Source organism: Toxotes jaculatrix, chromosome 1 (assembly GCF_017976425.1).
Source record: "Toxotes jaculatrix isolate fToxJac2 chromosome 1, fToxJac2.pri, whole genome shotgun sequence".
Classification (NCBI taxonomy): domain Eukaryota; kingdom Metazoa; phylum Chordata; class Actinopteri; family Toxotidae; genus Toxotes; species Toxotes jaculatrix.
Window position 1 is genome coordinate 8,368,124 of NC_054394.1, and position 15,091 is coordinate 8,383,214.

At 42.3% G+C, this 15,091-nt stretch overlaps 1 protein-coding gene across 1 annotated transcript in view; it reads right to left on the reverse strand.

Annotated features, from left to right (window-relative positions):
* Positions 1–9,440: 9,440 nt before the first annotated feature.
* The window catches only part of LOC121182701 (WT1 interacting protein), a 29,058-nt gene continuing 23,407 nt past the window's right edge, over positions 9,441–15,091 (reverse strand). The window contains exons 7-8 of the mRNA XM_041039367.1: positions 15,011–15,079; positions 9,441–12,957 (exon numbers count right to left, since the gene is read on the reverse strand). Coding sequence (XP_040895301.1) covers positions 12,808–12,957; positions 15,011–15,079 — 219 coding nt within the window. The 3' untranslated portion in view covers positions 9,441–12,807. The remainder of the gene's footprint in view (positions 12,958–15,010; positions 15,080–15,091) is intronic.

Below are 15,091 nucleotides of genomic sequence, written 5' to 3' on the forward strand. Positions count from 1 at the left end.
TTCCCTAGTAAAACTATCACACTGTGTCTGATGTGAAAAACAGTCACATGCCTGCACACGAGCACAGCAGCAGATCAGTGTCCTCCTTTATTCAAACGTGCATCAATGAGCCGCTGAAACATCCATTCTCTCACCCCAGGGGGCTTGTTTTAGTAACACGTCACTAGATGGCATCAGAGGGCCAGATTTATTTACTGCCACCCAGTACTCTACCATTTATTCAGTGGAACAAAGGGTCAAAGGTCAGTCCATCTGTACTGTTCGTCCCCACAAATCCCCAGACTCAACATCATCCATTTAGAAAGGAAAACAAACAGTTGGACCAAATAGCATCTGGACTACACACCAGTCCTCACTGGCACTACACTTAAACATTATTAAATGTAATTTACTTAATGTTTCAGTATTTTGTGCCAAACCTAGCCTGTGAACTTCTCCTAGAAACATTAAATCACATATAGTAATGGTGTGAGAGGCAGCCGGTTGTAGCATGTGCCACACAATGCTATTAACCACAATGCACTAAACAAGGCCGACCTAAAATCTGTTTCACCATCTTTTATTCTCCTCATATTCACTGCTGGGTACAATTTCAGAGTGTGTATAAGGACAAACAGAAAGTTTAAAAAAATCCTAGACCCCAGACACTGCTGGGTTTTCAATGCTGTTGCCAGGCAACAATACTTTACTTCAAATCTAACTTGTTCTTTTTATCTCCGGCTTGGAAACAAGATACAGAAGAAAGTGAGTTTGACTGAGGACTGAGGCCCTCCTCCTCATTGTCAGAGGCAGGATGTTGTGATTTATTAAAATAAAAAAGGATTTTCTGTACATTGAGAGGACGGTTAGCTGAGTCATGGTTACACACCTACAACTATTGATATTAACTAGAACAAACCTCTGCGTTATGACTCTGTTCCTCTGTGTAAACCAGGTGCATGAGGCTGAAATAAACCAGCAGCAGGTCTACATGAGGAAATAAATGATTAGGACCTGCCTTGGTTCATTGGAGAGCAGAATCAAATAGCAGCATGAAAAAGGCTCTGTGTGCGTTCCTGAGATGTTTGTCGAACAATGGCATTGCATACCCTCACATTCCACTTCATGCTTAATTGGTTGAACCTGTCAGTCTTTTTTTTTTTTTTTTTTTTTGCCCCTCCGACCTGTTAAAGAGCTGCCCCCCTGGCTCGATCAGGGTCCCAAACTGTCCCAGTGCTGCTCTGGTTGCCATGGCGACGTCACCCCCTGTGCAGTCCCAAGTTCATGGCAGTGTCAGACGCAGGGTTGGAGCAGGAGTTTTTGGATTCCTCTGAACTGACCAACTGCACTTCCTTGCTGAGAAAAGATCTTCTGAGATGCACATGTTTTCTTCCTCAGCGTGCTCTCCACACATTTGCATTCATCGAGAGCCACGGTGCTGGAAGCAGTTTGAGGGTCAGCACGCTTGCATGTAAACAAGCTCGGAAACTCGGCCTCAGAGGAGAAGAGCAGCCTGCGGGTCTGCAGCCACTTTGAATTCTCGCTTGAACTTCACTGAAATGCTTTTAATGTGCATGAATCCAGCTATCCCCCCCCTCCCAGGAGCCTTCAGGGAATTTATTCTCTTGGGCTAAATATTAGCCTTGCAAACATATGACCCCCCACACACAACATACTCATACCGCATTTCCCCATTTCAAACCCTTCTCAACTTCCCAGTCTGCAGTCTGAGGCTGCCATCGACAGCAGTGACACCGAAATCGTGCAGGCTGTATTAAAAAAAAAACCCCACCAAGTCAAGTCGAGCTTCATTTTTCCCACGACTGCTTGAGTTATATAAAGATTAACTTAAGTACGTGGGCAGAGCCCGTCACACTGCAGCATTGGAGGCCAGTAGTACTCCCTTGAGGCTGCAGGGGGCTCCAGCTGACCCCTTGATGCTCAGACTCCATGTCTCCCCCTCAGTTTCTACAGATCCCCATTAGCTCTGCATCCACCCTTAAACACATTGTTGCTGGGGTCCATATGGAATCAAACCAAACATTGTTGCCCCGTTAAAAAACAAACAACAAAGTCAGATCTCATATTAAAGTTCCCATGTTAATGCACATATATGTGAACATATGGTAAAATGAGGGCCTTCGCCTTTAACAGAAGTAACCTTGAAAATATTCTGTGGTGAGTAAAACACTGTATTTTAATTTGAATGATATCACATGAATATATTTGCATGCTACATGTCTGAATCACTTTTCTGAGATGTCCCTGACCTCACACAACATCTTTGCCAAACTACCAGACATCTGGGCTTGTTTGTCCTCCTGGGACAGCTCTAGGTCAGTTATCTGGTTATCTGAGTGGGCTTTTGAATTCTGAGCACCCACGCTAAGATTTATTTATTTATTTATTTTTTGTCTTTACTGCCTTTCCTGAACCCCTGAATCCAGAGAAATACAGATATACCGACCGACATCTGGCTCTTATTCAGCATCACAATGCTACAGATAAAAAAAAAACAAACAAAAAAAAAAAAACCCTCCCACACTGATTTCAGCCTGTGGTGTGTGTGCTGGTAATACAGTATATCATGATGTTCAGAGTGACAGTGTCAGCTGGTAGCTCACATTTTTCAGATCAAGGCTGTTTCTGATTGTGATGACACGTTTGGTGCCAACCAGGGACGACTGTGTTTTTGTCACCAGCGGTGGACAAAGAACACACACATTTTTTGGCCTTCGCAGTTGTTAAGGCTGTTTCATTAATGAAAAAAAGTTTTTTTTTTTTCTCAAAGAGCATTAGAATCCTCTTTTTTATCTTCTGAACAATGAATCACTCTCCTCTTTCTTCATACAAAAAGTGGATGATTGGTGTTGTTACAGCACCTGAATAGTCGAGTTATGGATGAAAGACACAGCTTCCATTCAGCAACACAACCCTACAGTAGCAACTGGACCACATACTGCTGCTCTTCAGTCATGAGGGGGGAGGCTCACGAGAAAATTGAAGCAGCAGAAGCAGAGACAGTCGGACTTTTGGACATTTTCTAATCTGCCACTGGCAAAAAAAAGTTGTATGAAGTGTTTTGTAGCTTCAGAGGGAGCTGCACAAACTCTGATAAGTAGTCTCAAGTGATGTCACTTGAGTCAGTGTTGGTTGGGACTGAAGAGGATGAATTTAAAAATGAAAACAGATCTGGGGGTGTGGAGAAAGAAGAGTGAGCAAAATTAAAAGGAGCTGATCTTTGTTTCTGCTGCAACTTTTGAACTGTCCATTGTGAGTCTGGTGATATTATATGAGTACAGTGTTAAACTGTTGGAGTGCTGTTTTAACAGCACCGAACATGAACCACAATGTCCCCAATTTGTGTCCGGCTGGGGACCTCTGTTGCGTGTGCTTCCCCATTTCTCTCTCCCCTCATTTCCTGTCATGTCTTTATTATCAGATATGTAGTGCAGGCACGATAATGCCCTAAAATTATAGACAAATATGTAGGAAAATGTTGTTGAATGCTTTGAAATGGAACTTCGAAAGAATAGCAACCAAATAGCTTTCTTCAGAAGAAACTGTCCCAGTGGAAACCATGAACCCAGAGGAACCGGGACACTGTTTCTGGTACAACACTTTGCTGTTGAGTTTTTATTTAGCAGCTTGAGTAGAAAAAAATCTCCTCTATTGTGTTGAGAAGACACTTTCACAGGCGAACATCGAACATTATTTTGGCACTGAAAACAAAACTCTCTCCAGTGGCCGGACACCACAAGAGTAATGATTTGTGAAGTGAGTCGTCACTAGCTTCTCGCATTATAATGTCTTTTCCTTTACACTTTCTAAAGATGATACCTTCACAAGTAAACACGTTGAGTTTTCTTACTGTAAAACCAAAAACACTGTGTGTTAGCTTTCACTGACAAAGGAGACTCAATCATGTTATGTATCTTTGTTTTAGAGAGAGTGAACTTGAAAATTGTGTGTACAGATAAGAGTCAGACAGAGGGTAACAAACCGGAGGCTGACATTTTTGTTGCAGGCAGGGGACAAAGTGTCAGTAACCAAAGATTGAGAGAGTATGAGGTAATCCTGTGGCGGGCATATTTTCACTCACTTCCTGGCAGTGGAGGGACCTGTGTGCTCTAGAGGGAAGGTGTTCTTTTGTGCGTTGTAACAGAGCTCACCTCAAAGCGGATCCCCGGGGGCTCCTCGGCTACCTACGCACACACACACACACACACACACACACACACACATACATGCACACACACACACACATTCAGAGCTCCCTGAGTCACAGGGTGGAACCCTCATACACATAAAGGGTGCTTTGTGCCCCAACTCATGGAGCTGTCAACCAACACCAGAGAGCTCCTCACACTGAACACCACTGTTCAGCTCACAGGAGAGCTCAGTCAGTGGGCAGACTGTGCTTTTATGTACGCCCCCGCAAAATGTATCTACATCTCTGACTGTCTGTGGTTCAGTGACTTATTAATACAGCTGCACTCGCTCTAATTGAAATTTGAGACCAAAATGGTGAAAGGGGTGCGAATGCTCCGACTTTTCTGTTTCAAGTTTTATCCTCAGTGCAGGTGCCGCTGTGACAGTCACCTTCCCTCATTTTCCCTTTTCCTCTCTTCCTTTTTGAAAGTTGTAGTTTAAAGTTATATTGTATATAATTGGCACCCATGAGTCTGTCTCACAACCAGGTATTTCCTGAACTGAAAAGTGACTGGATGACTTGATTTCCAACCCTCTTGGGGATCGAGATAGGCTGCAGTAATTTAGCAAGCATGCTGGGAAAAAAAATGTGATTTCTGCTTCTGAAGCCCACCCACTCATCTGAAGGATCTCCAGAGAGATGACAGCAGACCTGTACCACCAGCGTCACACAGAGGCATCAGCAATAAGTTTAATAACTGCTGCTGTCTATGTTTTTATGCTAACAGTGGTTTAAATAACTATGTGTAATGTAAAAAGCTTTACTTGTAATGATGAACACGCAGATAATTATCACCCTCCTCTGCAGTTTTCTACAGAGCATTTTAGCTTCTTTCAGTTTATTGTTTTGGTCAGCTTTAAAGTCTTTATAAAGGGGGTGTTCAGTGCGGAGAAAAATTAACTGACTTCACATTTCTAGAGAAGTTGACACTTTCTGAAACAAGTCCATTGTTGGTTTGAATCCAGCTTAGAAATGTTGGCAGGGCTTAAAAATAATAAAACCTCCTTCATCTTCATCATTCTACCACAGGTTAGACTTTTGTCACTGTGACCAGTTGTACCAGAGAAAAACCTTCCTGAGGGTCTCTGCCTGCCACTGTCTCTTCTGATGATATTGTTTCTTTTTCTTTTCTTTTCTTTTCTTTTTTTGCTGTTATTTACTCTTCATTCTTTTCCCAAAAATACTCTGTGAAGAACTTGACTGGTCACATTAAGGCCAAAGGAATCTAATGGAGATGCAAATTAAGAATGTCTCAGTTATTCATTTTATGGCTACAGTGAAAAAGCAAAACACACTTAAAGAATATGAAACAAACTGCTGGAGCTTCTGTGTGTGTGTGTGTGTGTGTGTGTGTGTGTGCGATGACATTTTGGAAGCTGTTGTGGGGATGTGATTCATTCAGTTTGGAAGAAGATTTGCACTTTTATATTTGACATTAGGAGGAGAATCCCTGTAATCAACCTACTTTATGCTCCAATTAGCCCAAATGTTGTACAATACAGCACCACAGGGGTGCAGTCTCCTCATTCAACTCAACAGCCCAACAGTTTTAAACAAGTCCCGAAACCTAAAGAGAAGTTTAAAGCCCATCATCCGGTGAAACAGCAGAGACAGAGACAGTTTCAGTCATGGGAAATAAGTTGCTGTAGCACAAATCTGGAGGTTTCTCCAAACATATACTGTCTTTGTGACTATTTCTGCTTCTCAGCCTCTGGGCTTTTGTCATCATAAAACCATGCATCAAAAGATTTATAATGTAAAATGAAAGGCAATATTTGTGCTTCTAAATAACTTCATACATTTCAATGACTTGACTTGAGGCTTGTTTGTTTTTTGGGTTTTTTTTTTTTGTTTGTTTTTTTTTTTTACTTTTTCTACTGAAAAGTTTAAAAATAAAATCCGTGGACATCCCCACAGTATCGGGTTAATCACGCCTGTGTGGCATTTCCAGGAATGTTTATGTGCTTGAGCAGTTTACTGAAAGGGTCAGTGCCAAGGGAACTGACTCGTCGGTGACTGTGTTTCCGTTGGCAGCCACAGTTTATGGCTGCCCCGTATCTTCTCAGATACTATCAAGTTCAAATTCATGTCTCTCAATTGTTGCTGGTGTGTCTCTTTTCCTTTATAGTTTTTTTTTTCATTTAGGGTTTCTGACCGTCATGTCTTTTCCAGGCTTCAGATTATCTGACCATCAGAGCCCTGGGCTGCGTCCCAGGAGGGAGAGTCCATCACATCACCACATCACATGACATGCTACACTACAGGGTTGCGTGCTTGGATGTAATTATACAGCAGTATTTTACTAACTATGAAAAGCTCCAGCCCTGAGCTTATTTAATGTAGCTAACGATGTTCTGTGGTTTTTTTTTCTTAAACCCACAGTAGGCCTGAGGTTGTAGTTGCTGTCATGAATTGCAGGATTTATTTATTCTTTTCTTAACATAGGCGTTGTGAAGCCTTTTGAGACTGCCTGCTGTCATTAACTGCTGTGTAAATAAGCTTGACTTGACTGGAGTAAACTACAATTTGTAAAACACCAATTAAGAGATCACAGAGACAACAGTCAGATCTGACAATAATCCGGCAAAGCCCTGAATGATCAAAAGAAGGAGACATAACAGCAGAGAAAATAAAAAACTAAAGAGGAGTAGAAGAGTCCAACCAGAGTAAGTACAAGAAATAGTGACTGCTAGTTATGTTTTTTACCTTTAACAGAAAATTAAAGAGCCAAGGAAGGCAGGGCAACAATATAAGATCTGACTCTATCTGAGTCTCATCTACATCCCAAACACTTAAAAACCAGCGGGGTCATGGGAAAACCACTTACTCCAAACCATTCTTGACTTGTCCTCACATGTTGTCCCAGTCTGTGCCCCTAAACTCGGAGGGTTTTTTTTTTGACAGTTGCTTTGGCTCAGTTTCAATGTGCACAACTATTACTCCAGGTTACAGTACAGAATACTCAATCAACACAAAACTGTCATCACTTTAACAGCGTTATCCTGGCGCGCAGCAACATTCATGCTAATTATCTCACCTCCACTGTCACACATTTCAAATGAACAGCAGTAGCAGAAAGAAAAAATAAATAAATGCAATTTCTTTTCTTCTGATTACTGTTGCAGTGCACTGAATGTCTGTTAGAGCGGTGCAAGCTATTTATATATTTTGGTTAAACGTTATATCCTTTTCAGAATTACAGTGTTAACCGTAGCTGACAAGCTATTGAAATATTTAAGGCTTTGGTGTCACAAAGGCAAAAATGAACTGATGCAGTGAAGCAGAATCCCAATCATCACTCTGCCTTGTGTGAATTTAGGATTTACTTTGGTTTCAAGCCAGACTCCAGACTTCATTCTCTGTATCTGTAACTACATTATATTCAATAAATAAAATGACCTCCATCATATAAAATACTGACTCCTGCATTAAGTTTTATTTAACACTTATTCCCTTTATTGACGGCAGTTAGACGAAACTAGTCTCATGTCTGTACAGTAAATATGAAGCTACAGCAGATGGTTAGCTGAGCACAAAGACTGAAACAAGTGAAAACAGACCTGCCTGCTCTGCTAAAAGGAAACTAAATCAGCTCACCTCAGTCCACCTACAGCACACCTGGAGAATCTACGTTCAATATAACAGCAAGTTACCTGTGACATGTCTATGCTGTCGTCAGTCATCATCATTTCAATGCATCCGGTTCTCAAAGACTGTTCAGCTTCTTTCAGTCTACGTCTGACTGAAAATGTGATTTTAAAAAACTCTAAATGTGTAATATTTAGACATATTTCATTCAATGTAATAATCACGGACACAAACTTGTGTGTAATTGCAGCCTGTGTCTATAGTTTTAAATGTCAGCATATTTAAATGAAGTGAAATTTGTGTGTGATATCATCTAAGGTGGAGTCGGACTTTCAAAATAAAACCAGCTGCATTTCAAATTATGTTATGTTATGTTGGTGGTGGCAGATTTTATACTATGTAAAAGAAATAAATTTCTCATTTAATCCGACAAATAGCAAAATAAAAGGGAAAAAACAGATCACATTTTTTGCAGTTAGCTACAAAACCACTTTATTGAAAAAGCAGATTATGTCATCTACAGTTAAATGATACGTCCCGATTTTTAATACATTAAATAACTTTAGACTTTTTTCATGTTTAGATAAATAGATCTAGTTTCCTTTTTTTTATGAACCATCTAGGTAATCAAAACACTTAGAGATACAAAAGATGTGTGACAGGTGTCGAGATGTGCTTATTGGAACTACCAGTAGGAGAAAAAGTCTTCTCTTTCCAAGTGATTTTTGACAGAAAAATAAAATAAAAAACTAGCTTCTTTATGTACAGGGTAACTAGTTGTGTGCTATGCAATAGAAACTGAAGTAGTACTTTTTTTTTTTTAAACAGGTGAATTAAGACATTTTTAAAGGGGATACACTCTGGTCTTGTTAAGTTTTTCTTGGGGGGGTGGGGGGTTGATATTGTGCAGATAAGTCCAGAAAATGCCTCATTCTTCAAGTATAGCACACATCACTTGACCAGAACCCTTGTACAAAGTAGAGGTCAAACACACCCGACAGACAAGGGGAATGTCTCACGTACAGTTTGCAGTCCTTTTCTTCTCTGCTTTTACAAATATACAACCGGGAGGAGAACAAAACACGACACATTATTACATTCGAAGGAATCTCATTACATCAGGTTACATTAAAAAAAAAGCACTTCCTGTCTCTGGTGACCCCTGTCTTCAGTCTCTGCTTCAGTCTCTGTCTTTGACACATTCAGTAGTATTTATTCAGACCTGTGTCTACTACAGTATTACAGTATGAGAAAGAGCAGGGCCAGTGTTTGCAAATAATAGTTGGCGATTGTTTTATTCTGGATCGAACACCAGATGGGTGGAGTTTGCTACAGTGAGAGGACGATACGTTTATCAGCTACCGGAACGTTTGCATCAACGTGGTACAGGATAGAAGTTAAAACAAACACCAAGAATTAGACTCAAACATCTGGAGCACTGTATGTGATGGATACACAGAGACAGACAGACAGCAACATGAAAATCATCACTGGGTTATAACAGAGAGAGCAGGGGTCACTGTGTTGGATGCTGTGCTGCCCTGCAAAAACAGTGAGGTGCGTGTGCCATGGCCCTGCCACTAGTACACACACACACTCACACTCACTCACACTCACTCACACACACACACACACACACACACACACACACACACACACACACACACACACACACACACACTCACACACACAAATGCACACTTTCAAATACATACTTAAGACATTTACACAATTTGCTCATATCTGAAATAAGCACACGTTGGGGTTTATCTGCATAAATGTGCAGCAGCTCAGATTTTTGATTGGTGTGGGAATGAAGCAGAGTTTTCCTCAAAAACAGAAGCTCCCTAAAGGATCTTGGATTCTGGCTTTCGTCCTTTCATGTAAAGGGAATGATCTACTGAGGGCCAATCCAATAAAACTCATTCATAACAGAAACCCAGTGGAGAGGGCTGACACTCTTCTTCCAGCACCACCACAGCTCGGAGTTTCAAGTTTTTTTTGTTTTTTTCTTCTTCTGTCTCACATAGATTTTGTTTTGCATATACACACATACACGCAGTACTCACTGAAACACATCCATACAAGCGCCTGCCCACATACAAACACACACACACATTAACAGACGCACACAACCAGCAAGGGAAAGTGGTTGGGGGGGGCTACTCCCTAAAAACATGGGTGGGACCAGCAGCTCCAAGTTTTCAGGGGTACACACCCCCACACACCAAAACAGCAGACTGGGGGGGGCTGTATCACAAAGCGAGATTAGGGGGTTATCCAGCTATCTTTGGGCTTAACTCAGGTTTTCTGGTATCACAAAGCTGGCTCGTTCTTAACCAGGGTAGATCACCATGGTAACGTCTGCTGCACAGCTAACCTGCTCCAGAGCAGGTGGTGAACTTCAGAGGATCAGATTAAACACCACACTGACCAATCAAATCAGTGGAAAAACAGAGCCATCATTCCTACAGGACCCCAAAATGGACAAAAAGAGTTTACAATAAAGTGATGCGCAGAATCGTTTTTCTGTTCCAAGCTTTCCATTTGTCACACGCATAGTGTCCCAGAGTTAACAGAGCCAGCTGATAACCAGCCTCATGATGCAGGTTGTCCAGGACGGCTGATGTTAGGCTCTGTGGAGCTGGATAACCCCAAGAGAGCCAGACTAAGCTGAACTTGCTCCGTGATACAGGTCCCTGAACGAGACACACAAACATACCTGTTCTGTCTTAAGGCATGCGAACAAGTGAAGGTTCCTCATAGGAACGCACTGTGTTCTCAGTGCTCATGTGACAAAAACCAATGTCTGGAAAACATACAAGGAAACAGTGTCCTGAACAGACCTGGAGCAAAAGGTATTTGAAAATAATCATGCAATGTTTTGTTCCTCTTTGAGTACTAGATAGAGTCAGACAGTGGTGAGGGAAAAGCCACTGACAGAAAATTACTTTCAAATTCACCTGAGACCTTTCACATTTATCTTGTTTGAAGGAATGTACTTCCTTCCTTCTGGCTGGTTCCAGATGATTTCCTGTATAAGTACGGAATAGTTTACTGACACATGTGCATGGCTATTTTTATGAAATGGTATAAATCAAACAGTAAATAGTCCACATCTTTGTCTCCTCTGAGGAGGCACCTGTAGCACACAACATGGTGTACAATGGCCTGTTCAATCTTTCTGTATGTTTTTAACATACATTCTACACGCTCAGCCCTATATGATAACCGCTCAGTGTCTTTTCATGTTCCACCAAAAGGCCTAAATCTCTGAATTTAAAAACTTACTTCTTGGTAAAATCTCAAAGATTAAGCCTAATCTTACAGCTCTGTGAGATATTTTGGCACAACAGTGAGACCGCTGACAGAAAGTCAGAATGAGTTTTTTGAATGGCCGAAAGTTAAGACAGATTAATTTTGTAGGAATTAACTACAACACATAGTAAAACAAAATCTATCACATTAAATTACTGCACCATTAAAGTCAATGTGCAGGAAAGGTTAATGTGTTTGGCTTGTATGATTAAAACTGATTAAAAGCGTGCTAGAATCAACTGTAATGCAAATAGATATAATTATCCATCTATGCCATTTCTAATTATAGTTCAAAGTTAAAAACTTTTTCATTTCACTTTGTTTCTCACTTACATTTACAATAAGTACAGTGCTTAAGATTAAAGATAAGAAAATCAAGCTGAAAGTGTGCAGAAATGTTTGACAGTGTGTGTTATGGCCGTCAGCAGTCGATGGAAAGAGGGGTTATGTTATGTGAAACAAGCTCATTTGCTGTCACATTTGGGAAATAGTCATCTGGTTCTCAAAGTGGAATAAAACAACTGCAGGCAAATACCAATTGAGCCACGCCTGCTCCTACAAAGCCTGTGGACCTCCGACCCACGGACAGACATGGAGAGGCTCTGTGTCCTGGAGGAGAAATGATACAACAGAGCCAAAGTCTTCAGAGGCTTCAGACTGCGTGACAGACAGCGTGTTTCACCTCTGAATCTATCATGAGCGCAGCAACAACAACAAAAAAAAACCAAACAAAAACAAGAATCTATACCTAGGATCTTATGTGGAAAACATCTGCAAAATATATATTCATATATAAAAGACAATCTATGTGCATCTAAAATTTTCTTTTTCTGTCATAATATAATCATTAATTAAGACACTGCTTGTGAATCTCTCAAGGTCTCATCTAAGCTCATCTAAGTGGAATGTCAGTCGGTCCTCTGGGCTTGTGGTGCTACGGTGCATCTGTTATGTTGGGGTGGTGCAGGGAGAGGAGCGATGAGTCAACAGTTTTTTTATTCTTTTTCTCACAGCCCTGTGTCAAGATGCTGGGTGTCCTTTGCATAGCCTTTAGCAGGGCTCCATTTCAGTGTTAATAGCTGCACAGAGAGAGCCCGCTCAGAAGGCACAGCATGCCCACCCTGGGGCCTGTCCGGTCCAGCCAGCACTGGAATGTAGTGGCTCGTTCCCTGGCCTCCCTGATGAAGAGATCAGCAGCGTTCTCAGACGTGACAGCGCTGGTGAATCGGCTGCGGTAAACCGCTTCAGTCAGAGCGCAGGAATGAAAAACATGGAAAGGAAGAGAGGGAAGCAAGGAAGGAGACGAGCTTGCGATCGCTCCTCCGATCCAAAAACCCTCTCTTTGATGAATGTGCAGGGGTCAGGGGGTGTGACGTCACCAGGGGCCTCTGGATGAGCCGGCGTGTTGGCTTTCAGGGTTAGGCACCCAAGGGGAAGGGGGGAGGAAAGGACCACAGATGGAGGAGGAGGGGGACCCTTTTTTCCCAGCCCTGTCATGTGACAGCAGGGCTTATGGTGGGAGCTGCACAGTGTGTGTTAGTCCACGGCCTGGCTGTCCAGTTGAGAACAGGGGCAGAAGCTCAGATGGCCACACAGAGGCTTCCCTGGAACTGCTGGAGGGGGTGCAGGCCTTTTTTTTTTTTTGCCCACTGCTGGTGTCCCAGATCACCTGGGAGGCAGGGCTTGGTTGCTGCCCACCCTCCTCCTCCTCACAGCTCAGTGACATGGAGAGGGTAGCTGGGGGGCGGGTGGGGAGGGACCTGCGACAGCCGATGGATGTGGCAGCTGTGGCAGAGCAGGTGACCTTCCAGTGGATAACAGCGGTGGCCCTCCTCGTCGTTTAGCTTGAGACCACAGTCCTGAAAGAGTGACACGAGGACAGAAACGTGAACAATCAATAACCAAACTCACGTGTGTGTGCTTTGTTGATTTGTCTGTTTTAAAGAACCATTTGACGTTTTGGGGAATACACTTTTTCACACAGACAGATGGGAAGATCGATACACTCTGGCTGTTAAATATGAAGCTTAGCTTTGCACAAAGACTGGAAACGGGGCCACAGTTAGCCTGGTCTGCCCATCAGCATCTCTGATGCTCATTAATTAACATAAAATGTTTGTTTGATCTGTACAAATAACATTACAAAGCCCCTTTTAAACGGCAAACTGTCATTTTTACACTTCAGTTTTAGTACAGATTAAACAAACAAGATATTAAAACATTAATTATTGAGCTTTAAATGTTGCTGATAGATGGATTTTGTTGATTTTGGATAGAGCCAGGCTAACTGCTTCCCCCATTTTCCAGTCTTTGTGCTAAGCTAAGCTAACCTGCTGCTGACTGAAGCTTCATATTTAAAGCACAGGCATGACACTTAACAATCTTCTCATCTAACCCTGCAAGAAAGTAAATAAGTGTATTTCCCCAAACAGTGAATTATGCCTTTAACTCTACATCTGGTGATTTAACACATTTTCTGTAGTCACATACAGTTACGCTTTTACGAGGAAACTTTCATTGGTGAGAATGAGCTGTTGCCTCAAATGAAAGGGCAGCGGGGTCTTTTTAGCGAATGAGCGCTCAGTGAGGTGCAGGCTGGGTGGATGTATTAAATGCAGTCATGTGGATGTTTTACTGAACCCTCGTGGTGAAGAGGGTGCTGAGCCTGAAGGCGAAGCTCCGATACAAGCGACTGAAATGTGTTCGCTTCAGAGACGGTGTTTGGGATGATCCTGAGAGAGTTCAGATGTCAAGGGGGAATGAAGTTCATACTTACTTTCAGTCTGAATGAAGCCAGTTTAATGCACCAGACATGCCTGTGTGTATTTTTTTTTTCTTCTTTCAAATGTCTGTGTGGGTTTGACAAAGATGGAAGCACTACAAATTCCATGCATTTATGAATGAATACATTGAACTTTAAGCCTGCAGAGGAATTCTGTGAATGTCTGACAGGGGTGAGACTCTGGGGTGGACCCTGAACATGCTGGAGGGATTACATAAACTGACCCTATCTTCTGATCACCTCTGAATAATGCTACTTTTTTTTGTTGTTGTTGTTTTAAAGAAACCGAAGGCAGAGGCACCTCCTGCGTTACAATGTCTGAAAAATATGTTGCTTTTATTTTAAAAACATGTCATGAATTTTCCTTCTCCGGGATGATTCAGGACTTTACCCTTCCTCTGTCCTCCCGAGCTCGGCTGAATGATTAGCCAGTGCTTACGTAATAACACGATCCATTTCTATGAAGTGCAGTGTTAGCCATTCAGAGAAATTAGCAGGTCTTATCTTGCTCATGAGGACATTAGAAATGATCTGTTTCTAACTTCACTGCAGGGTGGCGTGAAATGTTGCTCTGATACACTAAACTTTTCCATCATATGTGAAACACAAAGCCTCTCACGGAGCTGAGTGGCAGGATGACTGGGATTTCACAAGTCTGGTTTAAGCATAAAGTCCCCAGCTGAGTTCCATCTCAGCGCTGGAATGTGCTTTGTCAGTGAGTCACCGTTGTTGTGCCGTAACCTTGGGTTGGTATCTGTCTGCGTGTCTCATTCATTCCACAAAAACTGTGATTCACACTCGCCGGGGCAAAGTCTCGTCTCATCCCACGATTTGCAGCTCTTACCCAGGCTTACTGTGGTTTTTAAGGGACAGAATGAAAGTGCACGTGTGTGTTTGTGTGTGCACAATCGGGTGTGTGTGGCTCAACAGTGTTACTTGTGTGTGCAAACATTTGTGTGCTGTCTCACTTGTTCCCTAACGGCCTGAGATGTTGAATCACACGCAATGATGCTAAATTGACTCTAGACAAAATCACATGAATGGTGGACTGCTCATACTCACACCCTGTGTGCGTGACTGTGTGTGTGTGTGTGTGTGAGGACAGAGCGCAGGCAGGAGCAGCATCTCACCTCACAGTGGTAGCACTCCACATGGTAGTCCTTGTCCATAGAAACAACCCGGATGGTTTCCTCAGAGCCCTGGTGGGACAA